The 12,915-nt window shown below is 36.6% G+C and overlaps 1 protein-coding gene across 1 annotated transcript; it reads right to left on the bottom strand.

The window, feature by feature from the left end:
- Nucleotides 1-449: 449 nt before the first annotated feature.
- On the bottom strand, nucleotides 450-12,439 carry LOC117636424. The gene is made up of 16 exons (XM_034370909.1): nucleotides 12,200-12,439; nucleotides 11,717-11,854; nucleotides 11,451-11,532; nucleotides 11,046-11,122; nucleotides 10,427-10,527; nucleotides 9,735-9,861; nucleotides 8,987-9,103; nucleotides 8,825-8,910; nucleotides 8,222-8,288; nucleotides 7,887-7,965; nucleotides 7,606-7,697; nucleotides 7,123-7,270; nucleotides 1,596-1,871; nucleotides 1,178-1,473; nucleotides 884-1,024; nucleotides 450-768 (listed from the first exon to the last, which is right to left on the bottom strand). The coding sequence occupies exons 1-16, from the start codon at nucleotides 12,305-12,307 to the stop codon at nucleotides 649-651; spliced, it is 2,055 nt and encodes a 684-aa protein (XP_034226800.1). The 5' UTR covers nucleotides 12,308-12,439; the 3' UTR covers nucleotides 450-648.
- Nucleotides 12,440-12,915: the final 476 nt, after the last annotated feature.

Raw genomic sequence — 12,915 nt, 5'->3', positions numbered from 1 at the left:
CACTCACAAAACCCTGCAGGCCCCAATGTATATAATATTATATGTGTATATGTGTGTAGAGGCATCTTCAATGCTCTAGGATGTTCTTCTGGAAGGACACGTGGCCTGAACCCACTAGAATCCAAGGTTATCAGGACAAATCACCCCGCCAACACCCACGCTCACACAGAAAGCAGCAAAGCTGCTTCGTAGAGCCAGCAGTCGTGCCAAGAAAGTTAAAACTTTGGCCTGTGCAATGCAAGCATTGATTGAAGACAGGTAGCTGGCTTAATTATTTTAGCTTGCTAATGCAAGTTGGACTAAAATTTTACCTAGTAAATTGCTTGTTTGATTTTCTATTTTTAAAGGGTTTCCAAAATATAATTATTAAGTGGGTAAGAGAGACCATAATGAAAATTATTATTAGAGAGAGAGAGAGAGAGAGAGAGAGAGAGAGACACACACACACAGGGGAGCAAAACATTATCTCACTACTCAATGCACATCATCCACAGCTAACAATAAGAAATTAAAAGATAATAAAGAAACAAGAAAGATATAAGATGATCATCAACATTAAAGATCTTCTCATACACAATCATCCACAAATAGAACAAAATATCAGAACTCGACACTCTTTTCTTCCTTTTTCATCTCCTCTCTTTTGAATCAGTTGGATGGGTTGCTTCTGAATGATCCCAAAGCCTTGATAGCTGCTGCTCTGAGAATGTACTGGTGGTATGCAGCTGCAGCCAGAGCTCCAACAAATGGCCCAACCCAGAAGATCCACTGCCCAAGTTCACAAAACCATTGTTAAAAAAGACCAAATAATCACCACAAACAACAATCAAAACGGCATGTAGTGTGAGTTTAAGAAAGACCAAAAGCAAAAGTGTCTTCTTACCTGGTCATCCCAGGCTTTTTCGTTGTTGAAAATCACAGCAGGACCAAAGCTCCTTGCTGGGTTGATTCCAGTACCAGTGATGGGGATTGTAGCCAAGTGCACAATGAACACAGCAAACCCAATAGGCAGTGGAGCCAAAACCTGCACGTACAAACCAACCCACATGTTAAAATCATCAAAATCTCAAGACCCAGAAACCAAAAACCAAACTCTTTTTTTGGTTTGGAAAACAAAACAGAAACCAATTATAGAAAGGAAAAGAGAAACAAGAAAAGCTAAGAATTTGAGACTTACAGGCACGTGGGAGTCACGTGCACTCCTCTTGGGGTCAGTGGCTGAAAAAACTGTGTAGACGAGAACAAAGGTGCCAATAATCTCGGCACCCAAAGCTGTGCCCTTGCTGTAGCCAGAAGCCACCATGTTGGCTCCACCACCCTGTGAGTTGTAGTTGTGCTTCTGGAAGGCCTTGACCAGCCCAACACCAACAATGGCTCCTAAGCTCTGGGCCACGATGTAAGCCACAGCTCTGATCAACGAGACCTTGCGAGCCAAGAAAAGCCCAAAAGTCACAGCTGGGTTAATGTGACCACCTGAAAACACACAAAAAAAAAAACCAAAAACTCATCAGAAATCAAGCACCAACAGGGCAAAAAGACGACATGGGTTTTGAAGAAAAGGCCTGAAAACGAAATGGGTTGCTGGTATTTCTTACCAGAGATGCCGGCGGTGCAGTAGACGAGGACGAAGATCATGCCACCGAAGGCCCAGGCAATACCCAGAAGGCCAACTCCATCGCAAGGCCCGCTCTGGACCTTGTTACCTATGACAGTGGATACGGTGATGTAGAGGAAGAGCAGGGTGGCTATGAACTCGGCTATGAGGGCTCTGTAGAAGGACCACCGCTTGAGCTCATCGCTGTCGATGAGAGGAGCTGGTGGTGGGTCCACATAGTCCTTCCCATGGTGGTGGGCTTGTCCCTCTTCACTCACTTCTTTGGACATTTTTCTCAAGCAGGTAGAGAGCGCTCAAAAGTTTGGTCTTTTGCTCAAAAGAGTGTAGAGAGAGCTTTGGAGGTTTTTGGGGGTGAGGGGTTTGTTTTTAAGAGTGAGCAGTGAGGAGGGAGAAAGGCAGGGAAATGGTACATTTATGGATAAGGGAGGGGTATTTTGGGGATTTTCAAAATATGGGAGAAATGGTTGGGAGTGGGACAGAATAGGTTAGAGAGAGAAAAAGAGTGTGTTGTTTTTAGGGTTTTTAGAGAGAGAGAGAGAGAGTAGTGGGTGGGGCCAGAGGGTACAGCAAGACCATGTGAAGGTTAATCATCTCTGTGACGGTAAAGGGAACAAGGGGTTTAGGGAGGTTACGCAGATGGGTATTGGGTAGGGCCAAAGGTGAGTCAGCCTGGCATCCAACTAGACCACGACCTACAACGGTTATATATCTCTCCAAATCTCTCTCTCTCTATGAAACTTGTGGGGTTGAAGAGATTGGTTTGGAACCAGTGGGTATATTTGTATTTGATGCGTTTAGGGATGCATTGAGAGCTGTATGTAGAGTAATCAACCTTTTCCCTTGAACAATAATTCAGCTCAAATATGTGGTTTATTGGTTTGAAAATTGAAACTCACCAAACCAAATGTTGAGCCATGTTTAAGGGTTCAATGTTTTTTACCTACCTCAGGTTGAGGACACATGTAATAGACAAATATGTGACTTTCTATTTAAAATAGCATTTTGATTTCTGAGTTTCAATTACAATAACCCTACAAAGGCTGCTTTGAAATGGGTACTTTTTAATCGTAGATTTATACGAGTCCTACAATAAGATCTACATGCATTTACGAAATTTAAATGACAATTCTAGTTGTGCAAGTCATTCTTCTTCAAACATTAATATGATATAATCACTAATAATAGAAAGCATCAAATCTTTAGAGGCTTGTCTTGTGAAATACATCGAACTTCAAGGTTGACGGGTTGAAAAAGATGACATGTAAAATCATGATAACTACTGATTAGTTTATTGAACATGCATTAAGCATATTCACTAAAACCTATCAATGAGAAATGCTAATGTGACCTACTCAAAATACATGACGTGACAACAAGTCCGGGTATGAAATTTCTCTTGAGCAAGTACGATTAGCATCTCTCATTTTTAATTAGTTAGGATTTGTACAGCATAATTTAATGGAACACAAGAACATTCACAAATTTGGATTAAGAGATGGATGACCCTCCTCACCCCCTCATGTGGGTTTTACCCAAAGACATGTGTAAGGCATGTACAGAAAGAAAAAGAACAAAACTATGGAGACAGTCGCATGTATGTGTTTAATCACAGACAGAGGATTTGAGCTGGACTTACATTCTTTTTGAATTATTTTAATGGTTGAGATTGAAGATGTGGGGCCCTTTCACAGAAAAACAAAAGAAAACGGTTGTTGCTGGTTGTGGGAAAGTTTTCTTTATTTTGATAGTAGAATCATCGTCCAAGACGTCTTTTAGCCTGGCTTTTATTGATTGCTTTGTCTTCATCCAATCCAACGGTACTATTTTACTTGCAAATTGCAATGCAAAGAAAAGAGAGTGATGCAGTGCAGTCACGAGCATCATGAAAGATGTATGTCCGCCCTTCCTAATCCTCTGAGAAACTCTGATGATTTGATTTCAAATTACCTGATCAATTTGTCGTGGAACAGGCAGGCAGGGCCCTCATGTTTTCTTCTGCCCAAAATACCCTCATAATTGATGGAATTTGTTTTTTTTTTTTTAGTTTTTTTTTTTAAACGAAGATAAAAACCAGTTTTTTTTTTTTTAAACGAAGATAAAAACCAGTACTAGTAAGTAAGTAAGTACAAACTGGTAAATAGTGGCAATGAAGTTTTAAAAAAAATTTAATGGGTGACAAGAGAAATAGGGGGAAGGGTGGGGTGACTTCAATTACAATTTTTTTCTTCTTCTTCTTATGTAGTGCATTATTTTTTGTGTTGTTTGGCCAAGTTTGGAATGTAGAGGCTCATAGCCTCATAATATCTATGTCCTTCTTCACTTTTTTGTTCAGAAATCTCAAAGAATAAATTTGTGTTGAATTTTAATTAGTTTCAATGACAAGTCAACTTTTTTAAATTATTGAATTTGACAGGTTCATCTTTCTACCTAAAATTTAAAACGATAATCAACATAAGATCAATAAGTCATGTGCACGTATCATGTTTATAAGAACGAAAGTAGATACCCTAGCAAACTTTGTGAAAAAGTTATTTGACAAAAGAAAAATGTAATCACAAAATAAATAGTGACTAACATTTTGAAGAGAGTATTTACTAACTCAATATTTTTATTATTTTATATATAAGCGATAATTTAAATTATTTATAATTAACTAATTTACAGATAGATTGAAACTTGAATGTAAAAAGACGTAATCACTGCCCTGTAAACTAATCTAACCCATGTCTCTCACCTAACTCATAATTTAAACAAGAAATTCTTTGCTTAATATTCAAATTTGTGTCACATGAGAGGACCCAAAAAATCCACGTGTCCAGTAGCTAAAACAGCTAGATGCTTCCAGAGCCGTCTTTCTTCAACCGCTGAATGGGTAACGGAACGGCGCAACGGTCATATTTTCATATTCATCTTTGTGGCTGTGAGTGAGGTAGTGGGCCCCGCAGAGCAAGGGACCCATTCGCTTTATAAAGCTACCTGCTAATTTCCGAAGAGATAGAGCTAGAGAGCTGTGTATCATTTCGATGCTTTTCGTTTCATTTTAAGAATTTTTTTTTTAAAAAAAAACAGAAGAAAAAGACGAAAGAATTACAGATGCGACCAGTGAAGAAGGCACTGAGCACAACTTTTGATTCGTTCTTCCATTTTACGAAAATGTCCAAATTCTGATCCTCAATGCCCTAAAAAAAAATATATACAAGAAAACAAATTGCATGTCCTCAATCTGATTATGATTAATTGTGTTCATATGCCTCATCATAGTTCATTTCTAATTTTACACTTAACTCTTGTTTCCTTTCTGAAGGAGAAGACTAGATACATTGTCCATTGTATTTTCCCTTTCTAAATCAGAAATCCTCGAAAATGTTTTAGTCATTTACTATCGAATATATAGACGAACTCAGTATTTTCATTAAGCACTAAATTATGACAAAAATAATTAAACAGTTCAATAATTTTCATACGATATCATCACATGACGAAAAGGAAAAAAGAGAAAGGTGGAAAATGAATGTATAATAGGGAAAGTATGTAATGTTTTAACTTTAAAAAAAAAAGAAAAAAGAAGAAGAAGAAGAAAACATAAACTATAAATTCCACTCTATGAATCATATGAAAACTGCTTTTTCTCCTACCTGAGCCAAAAAGAAAAAGGGTTTACATATTCATGGTATTCGGGATTTGGATGGTGAACATGAAAAAGGGAATGCCAATTAAAGGAAAAAGTACAAAAATGGAAAAAGAAAAGATAAAGATAAACAGTTATTTGGATGGTATTATGGCAGTAGAAAAGCCAAAATTGACTGTAATTTTAGGAAATTTGTGCATGTAAAAATGCATCATCTTTGTTCTTGAGAAAGCAATATCGAACATCCATAACAGAAGTACTTTGTAAACCACATAAAGTTTGTTTCGGAGAAAATCGAACCAAGAACTTCTAATGCAGGGTCGCATAAATCATGTTATATTACAATAAGCTTTTCTTCTTTAACAAGTTTTTAGATATGCTTCAAAGCAAAAGATAAACTACTATCCCATCACTTGCCCACATAAAATTTGTACACACCAATCACTCTTGGAGAATGGCTTGTATATATGGTGAAACTTTTGAGAAAGACCCAACTAGAAATGTTGTCAATCAATAATATATTTTTCTAGGGGCATATTTGTCGCATTGGGAGATTACAAGGATAGGGGGGCCCAATTTTTTGATATGATCTTGTTGGAAGCTTGTGAGGGAGGAAAACAAAAATGAAAGGTTGAGCAAAACAAACAGATTAGACAAAATGTCCAAATCTAAGTAAGTTTTGGGTTTTAGTTAAGGATAAGGTCCATCTTGTGTTTTATATTTAAGGTCTATTTTGGCTTAACCACAAAGGCTACGATCACTCATAAGTTGCAGATAAAATTTGGAATTTTTTTATATTATTATTATTATTTTTTTTTCGGGGTTGCGAGGGTTGCTACAAAAAAATTTCCTCGATAATGATCCTGAGAATTTATTTTTGGGGAAGACATATAATCTGATTTGATTTTGAAGATCTTCACTTTAAAACAAAAGAAATGATAGGAATAATCCAAGGACGATATTCCCTTTCCACACCTACTGGTTGATTAACTAAGAGATGGATTAATTAATATAAGTTAGACCATTAGAGATAAGTGGACCATCTAATCATTGATGCTTAGAACATACAGCATAGCAGAGAGATCATTCTAGCTTCAACCCCAATAAAACAATAATTGTTTAGAAAACAAATATTAAAAGTACAGCGTATATCATTAGTAAATACTAATACGAAAATGGTTTTTAATAAAGAAACATAATCTATACAAACATGTAAACCTCATTTCCTTATCACTACCTTAAGCCACTGAGTTTTACAGAACATACATTAACATGGATCATGGCCGCCGAAATAGCTTGGCTGCCCGAAACCGGTTCAACCCAGCCAACTTGAACATCACTGACATTGTCGGGATTCAACTTCAACATACAGTAACTTGGATCATGTCACATTGTCAAGGCTATACATGTAAAACAATTATAGATCATGGAATTAGTTGTTCCAAAATTTCCTGCACATACAAGCAGAATAGGATAAAGAGTGATAGTTCGTTCTTTTGTGGTTGAACCAATCTTGGTTGTGAGATATACAGCAACAGAGTCTGCAATGAGTGTGGTGGTGACAATAGTAAATCTCTTCCCAAGTGTTATCTGCTTCGTGATCGAAACAGTAAAAATTGGAGTCCGATATTCAGATCCCGAGCAAACTTGAAGATCAATATGAAGAGGAGTAATCATAAAGTATATATCTCAATCAAGTTTCCAATCAAGGGTTTAAAATGCTTTATCCACGAGTGAGCATCAGATAGCCTTCACTTGTGCACGAAGCGTGTGATAACCCAATGAACCTGTTTTGAAACGGGAAGTGTCAAAATAAATGAATGGCGAAGGAAGGTTGTGTATAATTTGGGTTTCAGCAAGAGTAGCTTTCTATTGACACTTACAAGGTTATTTTCAGGATCAGACCAGTACAATCCTTGTATCGCAATAATAGCTAGGTTGGAAGTTACAAGAACAAAAATACTCAAAGAATGTATTCCCATCCACTCCAACACAGATGTAATGCACCTGTACCCGTAAACATCGATCTGCAACAAAGAGGAGGCAGTATACTCGTCAATTGGGTTGTTACAACCCTCATTAACTAAAAATTTGTAAGGATGGGACTTGTTATACCTACCTTGACTGAAGAATGATGCCCAAAAAAAAAAAATTGCAAGCATGAGGCCGAGCTTAAAAACTCTATTTTCAGGTATATTTGCTAGAATTAGAATGGTAAATGGAAACTTCAAAAGAAAAGACCGAATCTCATACAGGGAACATGATCATTATGTCAAGTCTCATTAGCTCACCAAAGACAAAGCATGGTAAAGCAAGAATAATTTATCACTTCCAATATATAAAATAAACTCTTAGCACTGACCAGTAGATACAGAGCGCAAAATGTGATTCCCGCAGAAGCTGAAGTAATTAGCATATAACTGATTGTGTACAGAGATTTATTTACAGGAATGCCTGAAAATCAGAAATGAATGGTAGTGCAGGAAAGTTAGTACTAAAGTGCATTAGAGCTAGCACAAATCAAATCCACATACTAAGTGCTTGAAATTCATCAGTGAAATGTAGATTTTGCTGAAATCATCTTAGCCGGAGTAATTTAAATGAAGTATCCACTGAGTTCAAGGCAACAATAACATTTTATACCTATGAAGGCAAGGAATGAACCAAGAACAAAGATTGAAACTGAAAACAAGGACCAAGCATTTAGGCGCCCTTTGTGGTCCTGAAAAAGCGAACAGAACATCTGCTAAGTAAATTACCTAAGCAATAAAAGCTTGCATGAAGCTTAAAGATGATAGACAAGATAATGTACAACTGATTGAACGAGTCATATGTCACAAATATCACGGCATAGAGTGCAACGCATCTTAAGGACTATTGTCAAGGTTTTTGTTAAAATTGTGTCAACACTAGAAAGCTGCCAAATATTTTTCTAAAGTGAATATTGAAATCCGCTAAACTCATGAACAAGGCATTACCTCTATGTGTGCAAGAATGTGACCATATTGAAGTCCAATTATGCAGGTCACTGCAGCTGTTAGGGAGCTGTGAACACACAGTGAATGTCAATAGACTGATATTTGTTACTAGCTGTGATGAAATGCTACGACATAACAAAATCAATTACTAAAGAAGAGGAGCCAGCGGCCAAGTGGGAGACAACAATGGATGATAGTTAGTGACTGCTCTAAAGTCACAGAGGCAGAGAGGATGCTTGTACAGGCTGAGCCAATTAAACCAAGTAGGAACACATTTCTACAGCTACTGTTATCTTTGTTATTTTGATGTTTCTAATATATTTGCAATTATGGTTTTGATATGAATTGAGAAATACTAGGCATCATCTAGAGTGGCTGTAATAAAACAAGATGTTGACATGGAGGAAAGTAGTTTGAATTTCTGTAGCTTGACAGAAACCTCCATTTGAATTGTTGGTTTCTTCTTTTTCTGAAGTTTGCGCTAAGTAAATCATAGAAAATATTGATTAGCTAAAATGGTATGTCATGAACAGAATAACTGAAGCAAACACAACTTAACACCCCTGTGAATATGATAGAATAGAAAATGGTTAGATAGGCCACCTTAAAATACCTTCTGGATCAAAAGGAGCATGACACCATGAAGGTGAACTCTCTGGAACCTCACCATCGGCAGACAAGTTGCACTCCTGTAAATCATGATTTTCATAAGGAAATAATCACTCACATAAGCATTATAGAATAAGTAACAATGAGCTAAGTTACCTTCAGGTTCCTGTAAACAGGTTTCAAATATAGATGATCAACACCCAAAATACAACGATCAATCATGCCAGCAGAATTACAGGCAGGTCCAAGATCTCCTCTCACAGAACATTTCACCTACATTAAAGTAATCAGAATGAGATAATCAAAGAAAAAATAAGGCATGCTATTCAACTAAAGAAAAGCGCATTTGGAACAAGGTAGATTGGTATCAGGGAAGATGACTTTTACCATAAAAACCTATCCTAATATCAACTTAACAATGAAAACACTCATTGGCAGATGGGTATCTTGGTATGGGAGAAAATATTAACTTCTGAGAAAAGAAAAATGCTGTACATGTTCTCCTTACACATACATGCATTCAGATGCGGAGATGCATGCATGTAGTTAGTTCTATGCTTTAAGCATGATATCAACAACACAAATCATTGAAAGACAGCACGGAGAAAAAGGGTTATAGGCAGAAAGCAGTTTTAGAGATTCTACAATGTAAACATTTTCTCTTTCGATACTCTAAACATTAACCAGACAAGTCAATGAAAGACAGAAAAACAATTATTAGGAGAAGAACCAAAGTGATGAAGATCCCATGACCTAAACATTTTCTCTTTTCCATCATACTCTAAGAATGATAAAACATGACTTTAAAGTTATTGAGCCATATCAGGAATAAAGTTATTTGAACCATAGCAGGAAAGAACATATACATATAAAAAAAGGAGGGAAGTTCTGAGCATGGTCTCACCAAATAAACAAAACTATCATTAGAGGGACGCATAGAAGTTGGTGTCAATGCTTTGAATTCCCAATCTGGTACATACAAACCATACAGTAACCCTGCGTATATGGCTGATAATGAAAAGATGACACACCTAAAAAGTAGAAAACAGAAATTGACACTACATAAGAAGAAAATAAATTTTATAAAAAATAAATTCAGTGTATGAGAACAAAATCAAGTGATCCAAATATTGCTTAGACATTACTCCAGTTGCTTTGCATTCTAGATAAGACACTAGTGATATGCTAAGTTGAATGTCAATTTTTTGGAGTACATAGTTGGAGAACAATAACCCCCTCCCTGATCATCTATGTTGTTATAGACCACACCATAAATAAAAAATGGATGTTTTAGTGATCATGTTGATGATGTCCTATTGATCATGTAGATGACTCCACATAAAGCTCTATGCTAAACACATATTATGAAAGAATTCAAATAATCTACTTTAAGTGTTCACAGGCCAACAAACAAGGAAGTCAGACAATGCCCATAGACATCATTCATAGGACCATCGTTCGTCATGTTCCTTAAACTTGTTGGAAAAAACACTTAAGATTTCTTAGGTAGAAGTCCAATAAAAAATGCATATTATACACATAGTTACCAAATATGTTAAGTAACAAAGTGCTATAGTCTATGGATTAAAACCTTACCAGTGCCAGTAATAACTCCTGAAAAATCCCAATTCATCCCATGTCTGACGTGATAGCCAGATTTCACATAAAGCCGCAACAATATATCCAAGTGCTATCCTCTGATTAAAATGACAATGGTGATAGAAAGTCAACTACTCTATAACCTAACAATAAGAACAAAGTAAGGAAATGTATTCAGTTAGAACTATATGTATTGTAAATTCACACTGCTAAAGCAAGCAACTATCTGAACTGGAGGCTAATGTGGTCACACTTGTGAGTTTATTTTTTGAAAAATGAATTGAAACCATCAGATCAAAAGTTAAGGCAATTACATCCACTTTATCTTAAAAAAAGTTAACGCAATTACACATGGCAATGCTATAGAAAAATTACATGTGGTAATTCCTTAGAAAAACTACACATGGTAATTCCATGGAAAAATTACACATAGTAATTCTATAGAAAAATTACACATGGTACTTATATACAAGAACTAAACCAATTCCCAAGTATTTGGCACCCAATTACTAAACCCACATCCTAAACACTTATCTTTTCACTCGGAGATGTGCATACCCCAACTATTATAGAATGGAAAGCAGTTCAAACATATTGGAATGAAAAACTTATGCACCTGTAGAATTCCAAACCACCGTATTCTTTCAATGTCAACTCCAAAAGTCAAGGAAGTTACTCCATGGAAATAACCACCTGAAATGACATGTATCACGCACACTTGATATATCCAGTAGTATTACATAATCAATAGAAAGAAGATAAATGTAACACAATGCCAACTGCAGGATAAAGGACGACGGAGATAAATGAATTTGGCATAGGAAATAGTTTCTGTTGGCTTATGTCATTGGCTAGATAATGCTTCTCTTTTCCAGTTCATTTCATGCTAATACGTACACTACGTTGAAAGGACAAAAATCAACATCCTTCTTGATGTAGCATATCATTTAATACAGCATAGATGTTTCTGTGCACGGCATGCTTATAGAAGAGCTTACACTGAATAAACAGAAAATATTACCTTGAAGCAGAACGCCTAGAAGAAAAAGTTTTAGGGCCTTAAACACCGCTTTCCATGTAGCTTCTGCTCTGTTTGTCACCTTCTGTAATTTTCAATCAAAATCAAGTTTTTAAATTCTATAAATTCATAACCTTAATAAAAGAATAAATTCAAATAAGCCTTCTATTCCCAATCACAATACTAAACTGGAAAGTTGAAAATTGAAAGTTGAAAACAGCAAAGTTGCCGAATTCTATGTAAAAGAACTCTATAAACTTTGTAAGTACCTTGTAGACAAGAGCAAGAGAAACTCCAGCAATGAATAGAAAGAAAGGCATAACAAAGTCAGCCAAATGGAGACCGTTCCACGGAGAGTGAGCGATTATCGGAAAAATTGAGCCTCCATAATCAACTAGCATCATCAGCTGTGGAATTCAAACAATGCAGATTAAATTTGGCAAACACAAATCTATGTCACGTCCTCAAAAAACTTCCTAAAGATAAAGAAAAAGAATTGAAAAGTGAAAATTCGATTTCATCTTCACTACCTAAGCTGATCGAAAATTACAGGAAAAAGAAAGAAAGAAGAAGAAACGAGTAAGAGTAAGACTTGAGAGTATCAGTCTCTATAATACTACTCATTTCCCGCATTTTCTCAGCAGCCAAACAGTACGGATCGAAAGTCAACGCGTTTCACTAGAAGCTTAAACGTTACAATTCGAAGCTTTAAATCGAAATGGAGGTGTTTAGAGAAGGAGATGAGAGCTCACGAAGACGCAGAGGCCGCGAAAGACATCGAGAGAGGCGATACGTGGAGGTTTCGCGCAGATGGTCGCCGGATGGTCTACTCCGTTTAGTAACGGCGTGTAATCGGCCATTTTATCGGCCGAGACGCCGAAATATCAGAGTTTCGGTAAAGCTGCGGGCTGTGAGTGGCTGGCAGTACGAAAAGTATCGCCTTTATTGTAAGCGAATGCGATGAAGAATACGGCGACAAGAGAATTGAAGAGGCACCGGTACAAAAATACGCTCCGATGCACAATGCTATTTTGTAGCGGGGCTATAAATTGTTACGTGGCGCTGTTTTATTGGCGGTTCAAATGTTGTGTGCGAAGGCTTACAGCAGAAGGGTGTTCGTATGGAATTTGAATTTTGATTAAATATGTATGGGTTTGCAGGGGCCTGTGAAGATTTGTTGATTTAATGAGCTAAGTACTTTTCAAAATGGAGCTCGTGCTACTCCCCAACAACAGAAATATCACATTGATTGCGTACTAAAGTTGTAGTACGAGCATATGAAAATACCACACTCGATATCATGTTTTGTTGACTAGTGTAGCATCGCTTTAAGAGCAAGGACGGATCCATGATTTTTAAATGGACTAGGCTTGATTTCCTTTACAAAAAAATTTGACGGCACGATGAGCCATATACCTTTCAAAATGCATCTAATATATAAGATAGAAGCTAGTAAAATAATAATAAT

Source organism: Prunus dulcis, chromosome 8 (genome assembly GCF_902201215.1).
Source record: "Prunus dulcis chromosome 8, ALMONDv2, whole genome shotgun sequence".
In the NCBI taxonomy this organism is placed as follows: Eukaryota; Viridiplantae; Streptophyta; class Magnoliopsida; order Rosales; family Rosaceae; genus Prunus; species Prunus dulcis.
The sequence above is the reverse complement of the archived record's forward strand: the minus strand, read 5'-3'. Positions and strand labels throughout refer to the sequence as shown.